The 15,069-nt window shown below is 43.3% G+C and overlaps 2 protein-coding genes across 2 annotated transcripts; both read left to right on the top strand.

Annotated features, from left to right (window-relative positions):
• The first annotated feature begins 233 nt into the window (after positions 1 to 233).
• On the top strand, positions 234 to 11,323 carry LOC135164274 (uncharacterized). Its single transcript, XM_064124459.1, has 2 exons — positions 234 to 1,013; positions 9,236 to 11,323. Exon 2 carries the CDS (start codon positions 9,258 to 9,260, stop codon positions 11,313 to 11,315), a length of 2,058 nt encoding a protein of 685 aa, XP_063980529.1. The 5' UTR covers positions 234 to 1,013; positions 9,236 to 9,257; the 3' UTR covers positions 11,316 to 11,323.
• On the top strand, positions 8,613 to 9,131 carry LOC135164791 (ribonuclease H1-like). The gene has a single exon (XM_064125462.1). The coding sequence runs from the start codon at positions 8,613 to 8,615 to the stop codon at positions 9,129 to 9,131; it is 519 nt and encodes a 172-aa protein (XP_063981532.1).
• Positions 11,324 to 15,069: the final 3,746 nt, after the last annotated feature.

The following is a 15,069-nucleotide window of genomic DNA, read 5'->3' as shown; positions in this document are numbered from 1 at the left end:
CCCGCAGGGTCGGACAATGCCAAAAGGAGAACAATTCAGGGGGAATAAAATCATGGTAGAAGCTAAAGCCAGAGATACAAAATAAAATTGTCTATTTTATACTGTTCATTTAAGAAAAGGTATCTGCAACTGCTGAAAATGGTATATAGAAATACGTTCAAAATAATAATTGATTCAAGTGCAGTATCTTGAAAACTTTACAAAAATAATTTTGTCTTTATAGCACTGTGATATCCAAAACCCATTATCAATAACTTCTCCCGCATTCCCCATAGATACTAACCGACAGGAAATACATTCCTCAAATAATAAACACCACGTCCACCAAAAATCGGTTTCACCATTTCGGCAAGTGCATTCACCCCAACAAAAAGTATGACACATACCAGAGCATTGAACTCCACCGCGGAAATCATGCACTGTCAAAACTGCTGACTGCCAAAACCGCTGACTTGACAGGTCGATCCCCTCTAAGAATTGGTAGTGGGAAAACCACGCCATAATTTCCACCAATTAGAAATCAATTCGTGTAACCACCACGAACCGATCCGCTCCCCAAAATCAAAAATCGAAATCAGTCTAGAAGCAACCGTCGGAGCGATAGTTTGACTTGGTGGAAATTACTTTCCGGAATCAATCTGTCTTTTTCGGGCCTCCCATACTATAATTCGCGATAGAGTCGATATAGTGCGCGGTAATCTATTTCACCATAATAAATAGCTAAACGGCCGGAAGTGTACAGGGATACTGAATCCTTTAATCGAAAGTAGGAGTGTTTCTTGCATTTTAAGAGGACTAATTAATCAGGTTCCGTGGTTGTGGACATTCTCAAAAACTTATCCAAAAACATTGTGCATTAATTATAAGCGAGTGGGTGAACGTGGCATGAATAAGAAGTATTCATGATAGGATCAGAGGCCATTCTGATTCTGGTGAAGAAAGACGATTGTGTCACCGAAGGATCCACACATCCCCAATACATAAGGGATAGCATACATTTACACACTTGAACTGTGAGTCTCATAAAAATAATTATATTCTTCTCCAATTCCGAATTAATTGGCTAATCAACTCTCTAAGAACCTATTCGGGGACAAATATTTTACCGTTAATACTTTCTTGTCAAATAAAATTTACACAAAATTCTAGATAAGAATCAATCATTGTTAATTGTAATTCAAAAAGGTTCATAATAGAGAATATCATTTTTGAGAACAAAATTTACTCGGAATCATTTGATTATTCCTAATTCCTTTATTCCCCTTTTCATTTAGATTAACAACATAATTAAGGTAAGAGCGAAAAAACTAAACCTAGCGTCGTCCAAACAAAATCTCAAATATAAAAATACTTAGCTTCATTCCATTTTTTCAATTTAGCTATTCCGTATTTTTATATCAAAATTTCTAGTTCTTGTTTTCCGCAAATAACTCAATTACATAACAGTTGTCCTCCGACGCTGACAACGTCTCCGGACATAACAGCTAGAATTTCATGGCGCAGTCGGTAGGACACGTTCTAGGCTTCCTTTCACTCTTACCGCCAAATTTATAATAAAGAATTTTCCTCAGATATCGAATAAATTCGGTTTCCTTTTCAACTCATTCATTAAATTTGTTTTGAGATCGACTCCTTCCTACCTAGAGTAGGAATTCTTTTATTCCTTTCTGAACAAGCTCGGCTAATTCTATCGGAAAATTCATTCCTCTATTTTTCTCCTGAAATCTAAGCAATCCATATTTTCAGCATCAAATGAAATAATTTCAAAAGTTTTAAAGAAGGAGGTAGCCTAAATTCTATTCGAGATTTTGCTATCACAAGCAAATTTTTATTTACTTATTTTTATTTATTTTTGACCTCCTTCAAAACGATTTTTCAATGGCTAATAGTTCCGTCAATATCACCTATACAGGTGATTCAAATGCCACAGGGCTTGTTGGGAACCATGAAGATTATATTAAAGCAAGAGATATCGCTAGTAGTATACCAATTTTTTCCGGTACCTCCCAACACGCTTCCCTAGATGAATTTGAATATGCTGTTAGAGCAAATCTATCATCGATTCCTACTGAAAATGGTAGAAAAGAGGAGTACATTCTTCAGATATTGAAACGCCTCCTACCCCCCGCTAAGTTCGCCGTATCGAACAAAACCCTGAACTCCGTTGAAGACATCCTCAAAATCCTTGTCAAACGATTCCGAGGTCAATACGGTTTCACTTATTACGTTAACCAAGTCCGTGGTCTATGCAAATACGCAAACGAACCCCTAGAATGCTTCTTAGAAAGATTGGCAGCTTTGGTTCAATTTGGGTTGCGAACACTCGAAGGTGAAACAGAGAATAAGAGAGGTGTTCTGGAAGAGTACCTGAACAATGAGGCTCTGGCCAGGTTTAAAGAGTATGCAACACCTGGAGTTAAGGATACGATACGTCGGCAGAAATGTAAAAAAATTGATGATGTACTGAGGGTACTCGATTCAGAAGAGTTCCGACCGAGTATGACCTTGCCTGCACCTGAGATACAAGACCAAAACCAATACCGGTACGTGACGGAGTATCCTTCAGTTGGGATACACAATGATATGTGGGCGAATGAATCAACACCGCAGTCATTCAAGGCGTATCCTCAAGCACAAACGTCAAGTCCTCGATATGCAGTCCCTCAGCATCATCAGGGACGTTATGGCAACACTCCATCTTTTACACCAACACCCAGTAGAGGCTATGGAAACCCAGGATTTCAAGTCAACTATGATGGGAGAAATCAGCCAGTCAACAAGGATCTGGTAGCTTCGCTGCTGCAAGACTATCTGCCTCCGAGACGTCCGCCCGGACCGTCAAGGGGATCAGCGAACTCAGAACCATTTTCATCCAGGGGTCCATTTTCACCACCTCGCCTCAACGGGGGTAACGCTATCGCCATGGCAGGAGGATCAGAGGACAACCCGGCTCTCCAAGAGCTACTCCAACAGCTCGAGCGACAACAGTCCAATGAAGATTTAGCCGATGGAGCCTCAGCTGAACTCAGTCTTCACCAATTAGCTGCAATCTTGACTGGATCTTCGCAACCACCGAAAGAGCCTGTTCCTAAGAGGGAGCAGAGGAGTGAGCGACGAAACGATGACCTGGCTGAAATAAAGCAGCTCCTCCAAACTCTAGTATTGAAGATGAACCAACCGCCCGCCATACCCAATCGGACACGAGATAATTCTCGAGAACGGGGTCGGACAGATTATCACCAGAGATCTGGGGGAAATCAAAACCCACAAGTCCTGAACTCCACTGTGACACCTGGACTTCCCATCCAGGCTTTAAACGAGTATCTGACTCGTCAAGCGGGTGCGATGACGAGCGACCAGGGTCAGAACCAATACCATACCCTGACGAGCACCCACCGCAACCACCAATAAAGGAGATGGTCCTGTGTGGCCCCAAGCGAGGTCCCCATATTCGGATTCAGGGTCCATACCTGACCAACGATGGGATCAGTGCCCTGGTGGACACGGGGGCTTCCATAAATCTTATAGCCATTCAGTCGTTACAACCAGAGGTCATCGTGGATATAAGAGAGACGTGTAAAATTGTGGGGCTCTCCAATGATGTTATGGAATCGTTGGGGACTGTCATGCTACCCCTTCACCCAAAGGTGAAAATTAAATTCCACGTCATACCTCACCAACCTGGCGGATATGGAGCAATTGTTGGTGACGATATGCTGAACAAGCTGAAGGCGCATCTATCTTTTAGCACACGAACCATAACATTCAACATATCTCCGTTAAAACCTCTGCATATGTGTGTCCCGAGTTGTCCCACAAGAAAAGAGTGCAGGATATCTCTGACCGGGGGTGGACCCAGAATCAACTTACGAGTTAAAAACTTAGTGGGGAACTCACACCAATTCCTGATAGACACCGGAGCGGAGATAAATCTCATCGAGCGACGCGCAATTAAACCTGGTGCCAAGATCGAACCTCCCATCGTGAGGTATTTAACGGGGGTAACAGAAGATGCATTGCCAACGTGTGGTTTGATTCGCCTCAGAATCCTAGGAGCGGAGGTCCCCTTTCACATAATTGATGGCGAATTACCAGTGCAAGGATCCGGACTTCTCGGCCTAGAATTTCTGATTCAGGAAAAGGTAGACATCCGGTATCTTCAGAGGACCATCACTACCGAGAGAAGACCGAATCTACCCATTCATTGGTTCGATTACCACCGACCATACGGACCTAAGATAATTCCTGCCAGAACGCGGATGGTCATAGGAATCCCAATACAAAACCCAGATTTAGAAGTTGGATACCTACCCAAGGTCGATACACCTCAGGGAATATATCTAGGCCGAAGTGCAGTGACCGTCACAAATGGAATAGCCTGTGCAGTAGCCATTAATACCACCGAAGACCCCATCGAACTCAACATTCCCCCACAACGGATAGAACCCTTTGATGAGGAAATTTACTGCCCTGGAACCGACGTCACAGTTTGCAATATGGCAATATCCTCAGAAGAAAATGAAAGTTTACACCAAAGAGCAGCTGACATTGTTCGAGCGTTACCTGAACAAGAGCTCAAACTCTTTGAGAGGAAGAAAGTGATCGACTTGATTAAAACATTTGATGATGTCTTTCACCTCCCGGGAGATCAACTAGGGAAAGCTAGACACTTCAAATGCAAAATCCGTACAATAGACAACAAGGCTATCCATAAAAGGCAATATAAATTCCCTAAACAACACAAGGATGAGATCAGGACTCAATGCAAGACACTGGAAGAGCAAGGTATCATACGGCCGTCTGTCTCCCCCTACAATTCTCCACTTTGGATTGTCCCCAAAAAAGCGGACTCCAGAGGACGGAAACGATGGAGGATGGTGATCGATTTTCGGGCTTTGAACCAGAAAACCATCGGAGACTCTTACCCACTGCCTGACATCTCGGAAATCTTATCACAGCTTGGAGGAGCGAAATATTTCAGCGTTTTCGATCTTGCAAGTGGTTTTCACCAGATCGAGATGGATGAAGCAGACAGCGAAAAGACCGCTTTCACGGGTCCCGACGGACATTATGAATACGCCAGAATGCCGTTTGGCTTACAAAATTCCCCACCGATCTTCCAGAGGATGATGGACCAGACTCTCGCAGGTTTGAAGGGCACGGAGCTTTATGTGTATCTGGACGATATTGTTGTCTACTCCAGAACATTTGAAGAACACACCCATAGGCTTCACAACCTGTTTGAATGCCTTCGAGACAAGGGACTTACCCTCCAACCTGACAAATGCAAATTCTTCATGAAAGAGGTAGCCTATTTAGGACATATCATTGATGAGGAGGGGATTCATCCTGATCCCTCCAAGGTTAGAGCTCTAGTGGAAATGCCCAAACCAATCAATCAACACGGGATTCGGAGATTCCTAGGTTTCAGCAATTACTATCGTAGATTCGTTAAGGACTATGCTGAAAAATCGGAACCTCTGACCCGGCTACTGAAGAAGGACTGCCAATACCATTGGAGAACGGAACACGATGAAGCCTTCAATTTCCTAAAACATGCCCTTACTGAAGATTCCCTGCTGTACCATCCAGATATGAACGAACCTTTCATAGTGCACGTATCGAGCACGGAAAAGGGACTAGGGGCAATATTGAGCCAAAAAGACGAAGAAGGGGATGAACACCCGATCCTCTATGCATCCAGAACCTTGCGAGGAGCTGAAAGTCGCTACACATCCGCAGAAAGAGACTGCCTAGCTGTGGTATACGCTCTAGGGCAGTTCAAACCTTACATTTATGGAGTGCCTTTCACCATTATCACGAATAGTCCAGCCCTCAATTGGCTGCGAGATTCCAGCAATCCCACCTCCAGACAAGTTAAATGGAAAACTTATTTGAACGATTTCGACTTTGAGGTGGAAATAAAGAAGCAGAAGAAGGCACAACTGGCCGATGCATTTGCCGAGAACCCATTGGAGGACGACCAGCCTGGTGAAACTGTGCTTATTGTTTGTCTACCGGCAACCAATGCATCACGTCCAACCCTTAAACCATCAAGAACAGTGGGAAATCCCAATCTACGGGTTCGTTTCAAATCGCAGCCTGAGGTCATCCAAACACCAGTCCCTGGTAGTTCAGTTGCAGAACGAATTAAAACAAGGAGAATGACCGACCTCGCCACGGGCAGGAGAGAACCTATCTCTTATCGAGATAGTCGTCAGTATCAGTCCGCACTAAAAAAAAAAATAAATCCGAGTGGCAGCGCTACGCCAGAAAAGACTCCGGAAAACCTCGATACCGATGCCACAACAGTTACACCTAGTTCAGCGGAAATAGGGAACGAGTCAATAGTCGAAAGCACAACACCAACCCCCTCTGCCCCAGGAAGCCCGGAATCAGGAAGGGATAGCACGGAAACGATTCACCTTGACAAGGAAAAGGAATACTCCAACTCTGACACCCCAATCCTGAAAGAGAATGATTCCGAAGACACAGAAGACTCCCGAGGGTCCACCGAGAGACCTGATGAAATGAACATCTCTCTGGAAGGAGAACCAATGGAGGAGGACGTGTTTGAAGAAAGAGAGCAACTGGACGGCCTGAATCAAGGAATAATTGAATCAGAATCTTTAATGGAAGAACAGGACGATGACCCTGAAGAACCATCAGAAGCTGAGATAAGTAGGCTCAAGGGCTTACAGCTATTCGAAAAATTCCTAGAAAAAGCTGAAGAGTCACAAAATGAAAGTCTACCAGAGTGGGACTATTACCAACCACCCCCTCTATACCAGCTGAAAAGAGCAAATCTGAGCCCAGGTTTCCTCGACGAGCTGAACGCTTCTACCCAGCTGTTCGACCAGAAGATAGCAGATCTCGAAGAGCGATCGAAACCCTTGATCAATTTGTCCGATGAGTTCGAGGAGGACGACACAGCGTCACCGGGGGTGAAGGTTAAATCCACAAAGCTTTCCCATCTAATAGCAGAGCAATTAGAGCCCTCACTCATCACACCGTCCCCCTTTTCCTCTCAGGGTACCTCCCGAGAACAAGTGAAGACGGACATCATAAAAGACGATAAGCTCAGCATTCCCCACGATGAGTCCTATCAAGCTGCACCCAACATTCACGAAACAAGAGATGGACTTACGTTCTCGAAGGGAAACCTTGCACATTTTCTGGCTGCGGATGCAGAGCCAACTAAACAGAACACAAAACTTCTCAGAGATCTGAACCTCATAAATTTAGAGCATATCAAAAAGCTTAAGCCTCTACCAGGTCAGGTAATAGTCACCAAATGTGGAAAATTCTACACGTTCACACTAATAGTGAAGCAATGGCACTTTGAGAAAGTCAAGAACAAAAACCTCAAACTCTGTTTGAAGAATCTACACCAGGCCTTGATAAAATACCAAACAACAACGGTTAAAATGGTAAATCAGGGAGACGAAATCGATGAAGACATCCGCATTCGATTCTTCTTAGAAAGGGAATTCTACGAACAACCGATCGACATAACCCTGTGCCATGGAACCATTGGAATGCCACCGGTAGCCCTGAGACAGGAAATCATCAAGGAATGTCATGAAACTCTGCCAGCCGGCCATAAAGGGATCGTCAAAACATTCCACCGAATTAGAGAACGATTTTACTGGCCAGGAATGAAGCAAGAGGTTGAAAGGTTCATCAAGAAATGCAGAACCTGTCAACTGGAAAAGATACGACGCGTAAAATTCCGACAACCAATGCTGATCACGGAAACACCGAGTGAATGCTTCGAGAGAATCTCGATTGATACCGTTGGTCCACTCCCAACGACCTCGAAAGGGCACAATCACATCCTTACGATCCAGGATAATTTTGCCAAGCATTGTGTTGCCGTACCCCTTAAAGATATCAAAGCCCATACCATCGCACATGCTATAGCAACCAAGTACGTAGCACAATATGGTTGCCCGAAGATCATTCTCTCCGACAAAGGCACAAGTTTCCTCAGCAAGCTTTTCGCTCAGTTAAGCAAAATCATGAGGTTCCACCACATCACTACTTCAGGTTATCGGCCACAATCCAATGGAGCTTTAGAGAGAAGCCATCATTCCCTTGTAGAATATCTTAAGGCATACACCAACGAGTTCAACGAGTGGGATGAACTGCTACCCTTTGCTATGTTGTCGTACAACACCACGGTTCATAGCGCAACAAATTTTACCCCTTTTGAATTATTATACGGCAAACCAGCCAGGATACCCTCCAATCTTAATGAGACAGACCAGGGGAAGGAAACCTACTCGGACTACATGATTGAGCTGATTACTAAATTAGAAAGAATCCATGAAATCGCCTACCTACATCTTCAGGAATCGAAATTCAACTCAAAAAGGATTTATGATCTAAAAGCAAGACCTTTAGAGTTAAAAATCGGCCAGTTCGTGTATGCCGAGAAAGAACCAAAAACCGGAAAATTGGATCAAGCTTATACTGGGCCCTATGAAATTGTAGACATCACCGCAAAAGGGAATGTATATCTTGAGACAGAAGATGGGCACAGGTTCATGAAACATCCCAACAAGCTGAAACCATGCGAAGAAGATTAGGAAAAGAAAAAAAAAAAAAATATGACAATATCAATCTCTGGTTACAGGAACATGCCCCCGAGAGAAATCCAGATTCAAAAGAAAACTTGGATCACGGCCTATATCGATGGTTCATGCTCATACAATGGCACCACCAACGCCATAGCTGGAGTAGGGGTCTGGTTTGGAGACAGACACCCCCTGAATACCTATCAGACCCTGAAAGAAGAAAGAGCCACCAATATCACGGCGGAAACCGCAGCGGCCATAGAAGCTTGCAGAATATGCATCAGGCATGACATAAAACGAGTCAAATTAATAACCGATTCTAAATACCTGATCGACTGCATGACCAAGCATTTGCCCAAATGGAAGCTGAATGGTTGGCTCAATGCAAAGAGCAAACCAGTCGTCAACCAGAAATTATTGAAGGAATTAGATACCCTGACTCAACAACTAGAGGTCCAATTTGAATATACACCTGGGCATAAAGGAATCTATGGAAACGAAAGAGCTGATGAACTAGCTAAAGCAGGATCAAAAATCTACGCATCCACCTAATGCGAAGCAAAGCTGTCAATAAAAAAAAAAAAAAAAAGAAGACAACACAAACCTCAATAGACAAACATATAGATTTGTGACCCCAATTTTTCCAACCCTTTCAGATCCATCATAACCGGGCCCAAGATGACAAGCATCCCATTGATCGTAATAATCGGGAGTATAAGTTTCCTGGTGAGAATAGCCATAACGGAACGGCTCTATCGAAAAGATCCCCTTGCATATAATCCGGGAATCTACTATGAGAAAATCGATCAAATAAGGAGAATAAACCGGAACTGGCGACTAATGTTGACCATCGATCTAGAAGGCTTATCAGGTCAACCTTTACCCGGACAGATTATGATCGAGAAACATTACAAAGACTGTGCTGCTCACCAAGAACCACGGAATTGCCGACAAGCCCTAGGACTAGACAAAATGAATGACCTCGCAAAGGAGCTTCGACATATCCAAGAACATGGACAACAGGTTTTACAATCCAACCCAGCGCACATGCCAGCACCATCCCGAACAGCCAGGGCGCCGTTCTTCGGCTTTATCGGAACAATTGCCAGAAAAGTTTTCGGAACAATGGACTATAACGACCACGAACATATTACCAAAGAAATTAATCGATTATACCAAGACCAACGCCAAATAACACATCTGATTGAAAATTCCACACACTTGATTCAGGCTGAGATAAACTCGATGAAAATGATTAATAACAAGAACATTTTAAGGATGAGACAAGCGGAGGAACAACTGGACCGGCTGACCAACAAATCAAATAACATGATTACACACATCAACTCTCTGGAATACCTGCAACATTTGACACAAATAGCAAATGAAGCAGAGTATGGCGCCCGGAAATATCTAGAAACTACTCACAAAGTGGTGCAAGCAGTTGAGGAAGCAAAACATGGGAAACTAAATCCAATGCTAATAAACAACGAACAAATTAAAAACGCCGCCCAAGAAATAGAAAAGGCTGCAGAGGATAGTCTCTTCCCCATCAACAAAGAGAAACTGGACATAACCCTTTTAGCCCAGATAAGCAAGATGGAAACAGGACACAGCAAAAGAAAATTTCTAGTTATTCTGAATATACCCCTACTAGCAAGAGAATCAATGGATCTATTCAAAATCATATCATGCAAAGTTCCACAAACAGTGCAAAGAAACAAAACAGTTGCAGCATATATCCAACCCGAAAAGGAATACATCATGACCTCCAAAATCAGTCCAAAATTCGCCCTCACTGACGAAAGCTACCTGAGAACCTGTATCCCCCTAGAAAACTGCCTTGCTTGCCCCAAAGGATTGCCAATGCAAAAACCGGGAGCAACCCCGAGTTGCGAGTATCAACTCCTCACCAACGCCGATTTAAACCCAACACCAAAAGCATACCAAAATTGCAACATACGTCTGAGCAACAACTTGAACACCCAATGGACAAAATTAACCCACAGTGAAGGATGGTTATACTCAGCCATACAACCAGAAAGGCTAGAGATAACATGCCAGGGGCTGGAAGTCGAATCGACCATCATCAATGGAACAGGAATCCTTCACCTCAACAACAGATGCTCGGCAGAAACAAAGACCATCATATTGGAAGGGACCGGCCTCATCGAGACCCAACTACCAACAATTCATGGCATACCCATCACCATGAATATCACCGAAATGGCTCCTAGTCTGAGTGACGCACCAAAGAAGATGGGTATGCTTACCCAAGTTGAACATCATGCCATCCCAGATATCGATAACACCAAAATGTTCGATGAATCTATGCAGCAGACCATTGACGCAGCAAAGAAAATAGGCCTACACCACCAAGAAGAATACACACACCGCATATTCACAGCCGCAAACTGTAGTATCACAGGTATTCTCTCCGTGGTCACCATCATCGCAGGAATTGTGGCATACACAAGAGGGTGGAGTATATTACCGCTGCTAAGCTACTGCTGCCGCAGAAACAGGATAAAAACCACCAGAGAACAACAATGCAAAAACCAGAAACGACCAGCCATTGAACGATTCGAGGAGGTACCAATGGCCACTATCAGCATGCCCGCCGTAAGAATAGCCCCCGCGCTACCAGCACTCCCACCACCAATCCGAAAAGAGAACCAGGAGACCTCCCCACCAGAATCACCTCAAAGGACAGGCGTAACTATCAGCTACATCTAATAAAACATCAGAATAAATGAAGTAATAATACAAATAACGATAACAGTAACAATAATAGTATCAAAGGCAATAACAATCAAAAACAACCAAAAAAAAAAAAAAAAAAAAAAAAAAAAAAAAAACATGTGTAAGAGGAAATCCATAGCCACTGACAAAACCATTTATTTTTCAGAAAATAATTATAATAATATGATCAAACACTCGTGGTATATCCAAACACATCCAAAACTCGTAGTAAGCAACAGAAACACTCTGAAATCAGGGATAGAGTCTCCATAAACATCGCCAACACTGAGCCGACTTCCGGCCGACAGTCCCAAAAATGCCTCCATTCGATGCATAACATCCTCACACTGCTATGGCCTGCCGTCCCAAAAATAGTAGAAGACTCCCTCATCCCCAATCACCCTTCCAAACCTCAGACCACCCGATCAAGCTAAAACCGCGAAAAAGAACAGGGATTGGGAAACAAAACAGAAAAAAATGAAGTAAAAACAGCAAAAGAACATCTTACCTGCCAAACTAAAAGTACCCCCACATCTCTTCCGATGACTCTCATACCAAGGATAAAAATCATCCGGTCCTGGTGGGCGAGTTAAGACGCGAGACACCTTCTTCCCACATTTATTACAGATAAAAACCTTATCCAGATTTAAAACCCGTAACCTATCCCAAGAAACGTCACTTTCATCCATCAGATCACATCCTAGCAGCTTGTTTATCCGGGACACCTCCCTCATAAAAATCGGTCCATGCCCAGAGTTCTCGTTCCTATCCGCGCCAGTGTTATCCAAAAACGCATGGATCATCTCATGAAAGAGGGCGCGAACTAACACTGACCTACACAATCCCGCAGAGAACATGAACTCTTGCAAATAAATTATCTTCGTCGTAAAATCCGTATAACCGAAACAGTCCTTCTTTCGGTTAGATCGAACATAGGTGAATCCACGCACCCCACCTCCAAAAAACTGCTTATTCAAAACTCCACTCAACCTAAAAATATCAGGATTCTCTCCCAAAACCATATCGACATATGGCAAAAGACCAAGAGACACTTTCACCCCATCAGGTCCAGGTTGATCACACCGCGACAACAAAACTCTCAACTCCCGAGGAGCATTTCGAATACGACGGCCTTTCGAAGGCATATCAACACTCCTGCCACGAGAAAAGACAGTAGCAGACTGATCTAAGAGTACCCAAAGAACTGTCACAGAAACTCATTACACCGGATGCACCATGCCAATCTGCAGAAATCTGATCGCAATCCCCGACCGAACGAGACGAAACAAACAGTACCCACGATCCGAACAATCGCTGACAAGAGATAAACAGGAAACCCAATAGATCAAGTTACACCCGACTATGTGAAATTGCAGACACTTCTCAAAATCAATTCCAACCCAGTGCAATAATGATTCCGAGCGGGGGCTGTGATATCCAAAACCCATTATCAATAACTTCTCCCGCATTCCCCATAGATACTAACCGACAGGAAATACATTCCTCAAATAATAAACACCACGTCCACCAAAAATCGGTTTCACCATTTCGGCAAGTGCATTCACCCCAACAAAAAGTATGACACATACCAGAGCATTGAACTCCACCGCGGAAATCATGCACTGTCAAAACTGCTGACTGCCAAAACCGCTGACTTGACAGGTCGATCCCCTCTAAGAATTGGTAGTGGGAAAACCACGCCATAATTTCCACCAATTAGAAATCAATTCGTGTAACCACCACGAACCGATCCGCTCCCCAAAATCAAAAATCGAAATCAGTCTAGAAGCAACCGTCGGAGCGATAGTTTGACTTGGTGGAAATTACTTTCCGGAATCAATCTGTCTTTTTCGGGCCTCCCATACTATAATTCGCGATAGAGTCGATATAGTGCGCGGTAATCTATTTCACCATAATAAATAGCTAAACGGCCGGAAGTGTACAGGGATACTGAATCCTTTAATCGAAAGTAGGAGTGTTTCTTGCATTTTAAGAGGACTAATTAATCAGGTTCCGTGGTTGTGGACATTCTCAAAAACTTATCCAAAAACATTGTGCATTAATTATAAGCGAGTGGGTGAACGTGGCATGAATAAGAAGTATTCATGATAGGATCAGAGGCCATTCTGATTCTGGTGAAGAAAGACGATTGTGTCACCGAAGGATCCACACATCCCCAATACATAAGGGATAGCATACATTTACACACTTGAACTGTGAGTCTCATAAAAATAATTATATTCTTCTCCAATTCCGAATTAATTGGCTAATCAACTCTCTAAGAACCTATTCGGGGACAAATATTTTACCGTTAATACTTTCTTGTCAAATAAAATTTACACAAAATTCTAGATAAGAATCAATCATTGTTAATTGTAATTCAAAAAGGTTCATAATAGAGAATATCATTTTTGAGAACAAAATTTACTCGGAATCATTTGATTATTCCTAATTCCTTTATTCCCCTTTTCATTTAGATTAACAACATAATTAAGGTAAGAGCGAAAAAACTAAACCTAGCGTCGTCCAAACAAAATCTCAAATATAAAAATACTTAGCTTCATTCCATTTTTTCAATTTAGCTATTCCGTATTTTTATATCAAAATTTCTAGTTCTTGTTTTCCGCAAATAACTCAATTACATAACAGTTGTCCTCCGACGCTGACAACGTCTCCGGACATAACAGCACTATGGCAATAAAACCGTTTGCTGATGACTATATGCAAATCCCTGCGCATTCCAATATACATTGAAGAATATCTTTCGATAATAATGACATTCAGATAAATTCAGATGTATATATATAAATCGATATATAGGTAGAATACATAGATGCGATACGCGGAGTTACATCGTATGTGGTAATTTAAAATACCATTACGGGAATGGGGCATCCCTTGATGTGAGGGATCAGCGGCATTGGTACGGTGGACATAAGAATAGCTAATACCAGTGGAAAAACGAGTGGAATCTCTGAATGGTGAAGGGTGGAGTGGGGGAGAGGGGGCAGGTTGGTCCAAGGGAAGTTGAAGGCGACTCCAAAATGCCAGGCGGGGTTTGGGAGGTCGAGGGTGAGAGAGTTAGTGGAGACGAGGGAGAATTGAGACGAAAGGTGGTGGCTAGGGGGTGGGGGGTGGTTGTGTCCCGGGTGCCTGGATGGCTGCCATTAAAAGATTTCACCCCCACCGGCCCTCTAGCCCCCATATATAAGGGTGAGTAATCTGAGAGAGCGCCCCCTTCCTCCGCTTCCTTATTTTTCCTTCCTTCTTATTTTCTCACTCTACTCCTCAATGTTCTTCTCCTTTTCGTCCTCCGACCCCCTCCCCTACCCTTTCTCTCTCTCTCTCTCTATTTCTCTCTCGCTGTTCACCTCACTCATGTACTCTTGGTCACCCTGTGCACTGTAGCCCCACGCCATGGTTCCACACACCCCCTTCGTCTCAAGAAGAATCGTCTGACGCAAACGCGCGCCTGTGTGTCTATCTACTTACGTACGCCACCTTTGGGTGTGGACACTTCAAGAAAGGAGAAACGTGTGTGTACAATCCATCCCAACTTACCCCCTCAGTTCTACCCTGCCATTTTCCACTAACCCCTTGCATCATCCGTTTTCCCCTCATATGTATAGATACGAACACTTTAAGAAGCGAACGAAAGAAGAAAGGAAAATAGAGCAAGGAATTCACGTACGATGGCTATACGTCTTTCATGAACGTATATCTATACCAGGTACTATCTCACCATGAT

This window comes from Diachasmimorpha longicaudata, chromosome 7 (assembly GCF_034640455.1).
Source record: "Diachasmimorpha longicaudata isolate KC_UGA_2023 chromosome 7, iyDiaLong2, whole genome shotgun sequence".
Lineage (NCBI taxonomy): Eukaryota > Metazoa > Arthropoda > Insecta > Hymenoptera > Braconidae > Diachasmimorpha > Diachasmimorpha longicaudata.
Note: the sequence above shows the minus strand (reverse complement) of the source record. Positions and strands in the feature narration are given on the sequence as shown.

Bases quoted from the DNA above. Each gene is read 5' to 3' on its own strand.
- LOC135164791 (XM_064125462.1), top strand. From the start codon at position 8,613: ATGACAATATCAATCTCTGGTTACAGGAACATGCCCCCGAGAGAAATC.
- LOC135164274 (XM_064124459.1), top strand. From the start codon at position 9,258: ATGACAAGCATCCCATTGATCGTAATAATCGGGAGTATAAGTTTCCTG.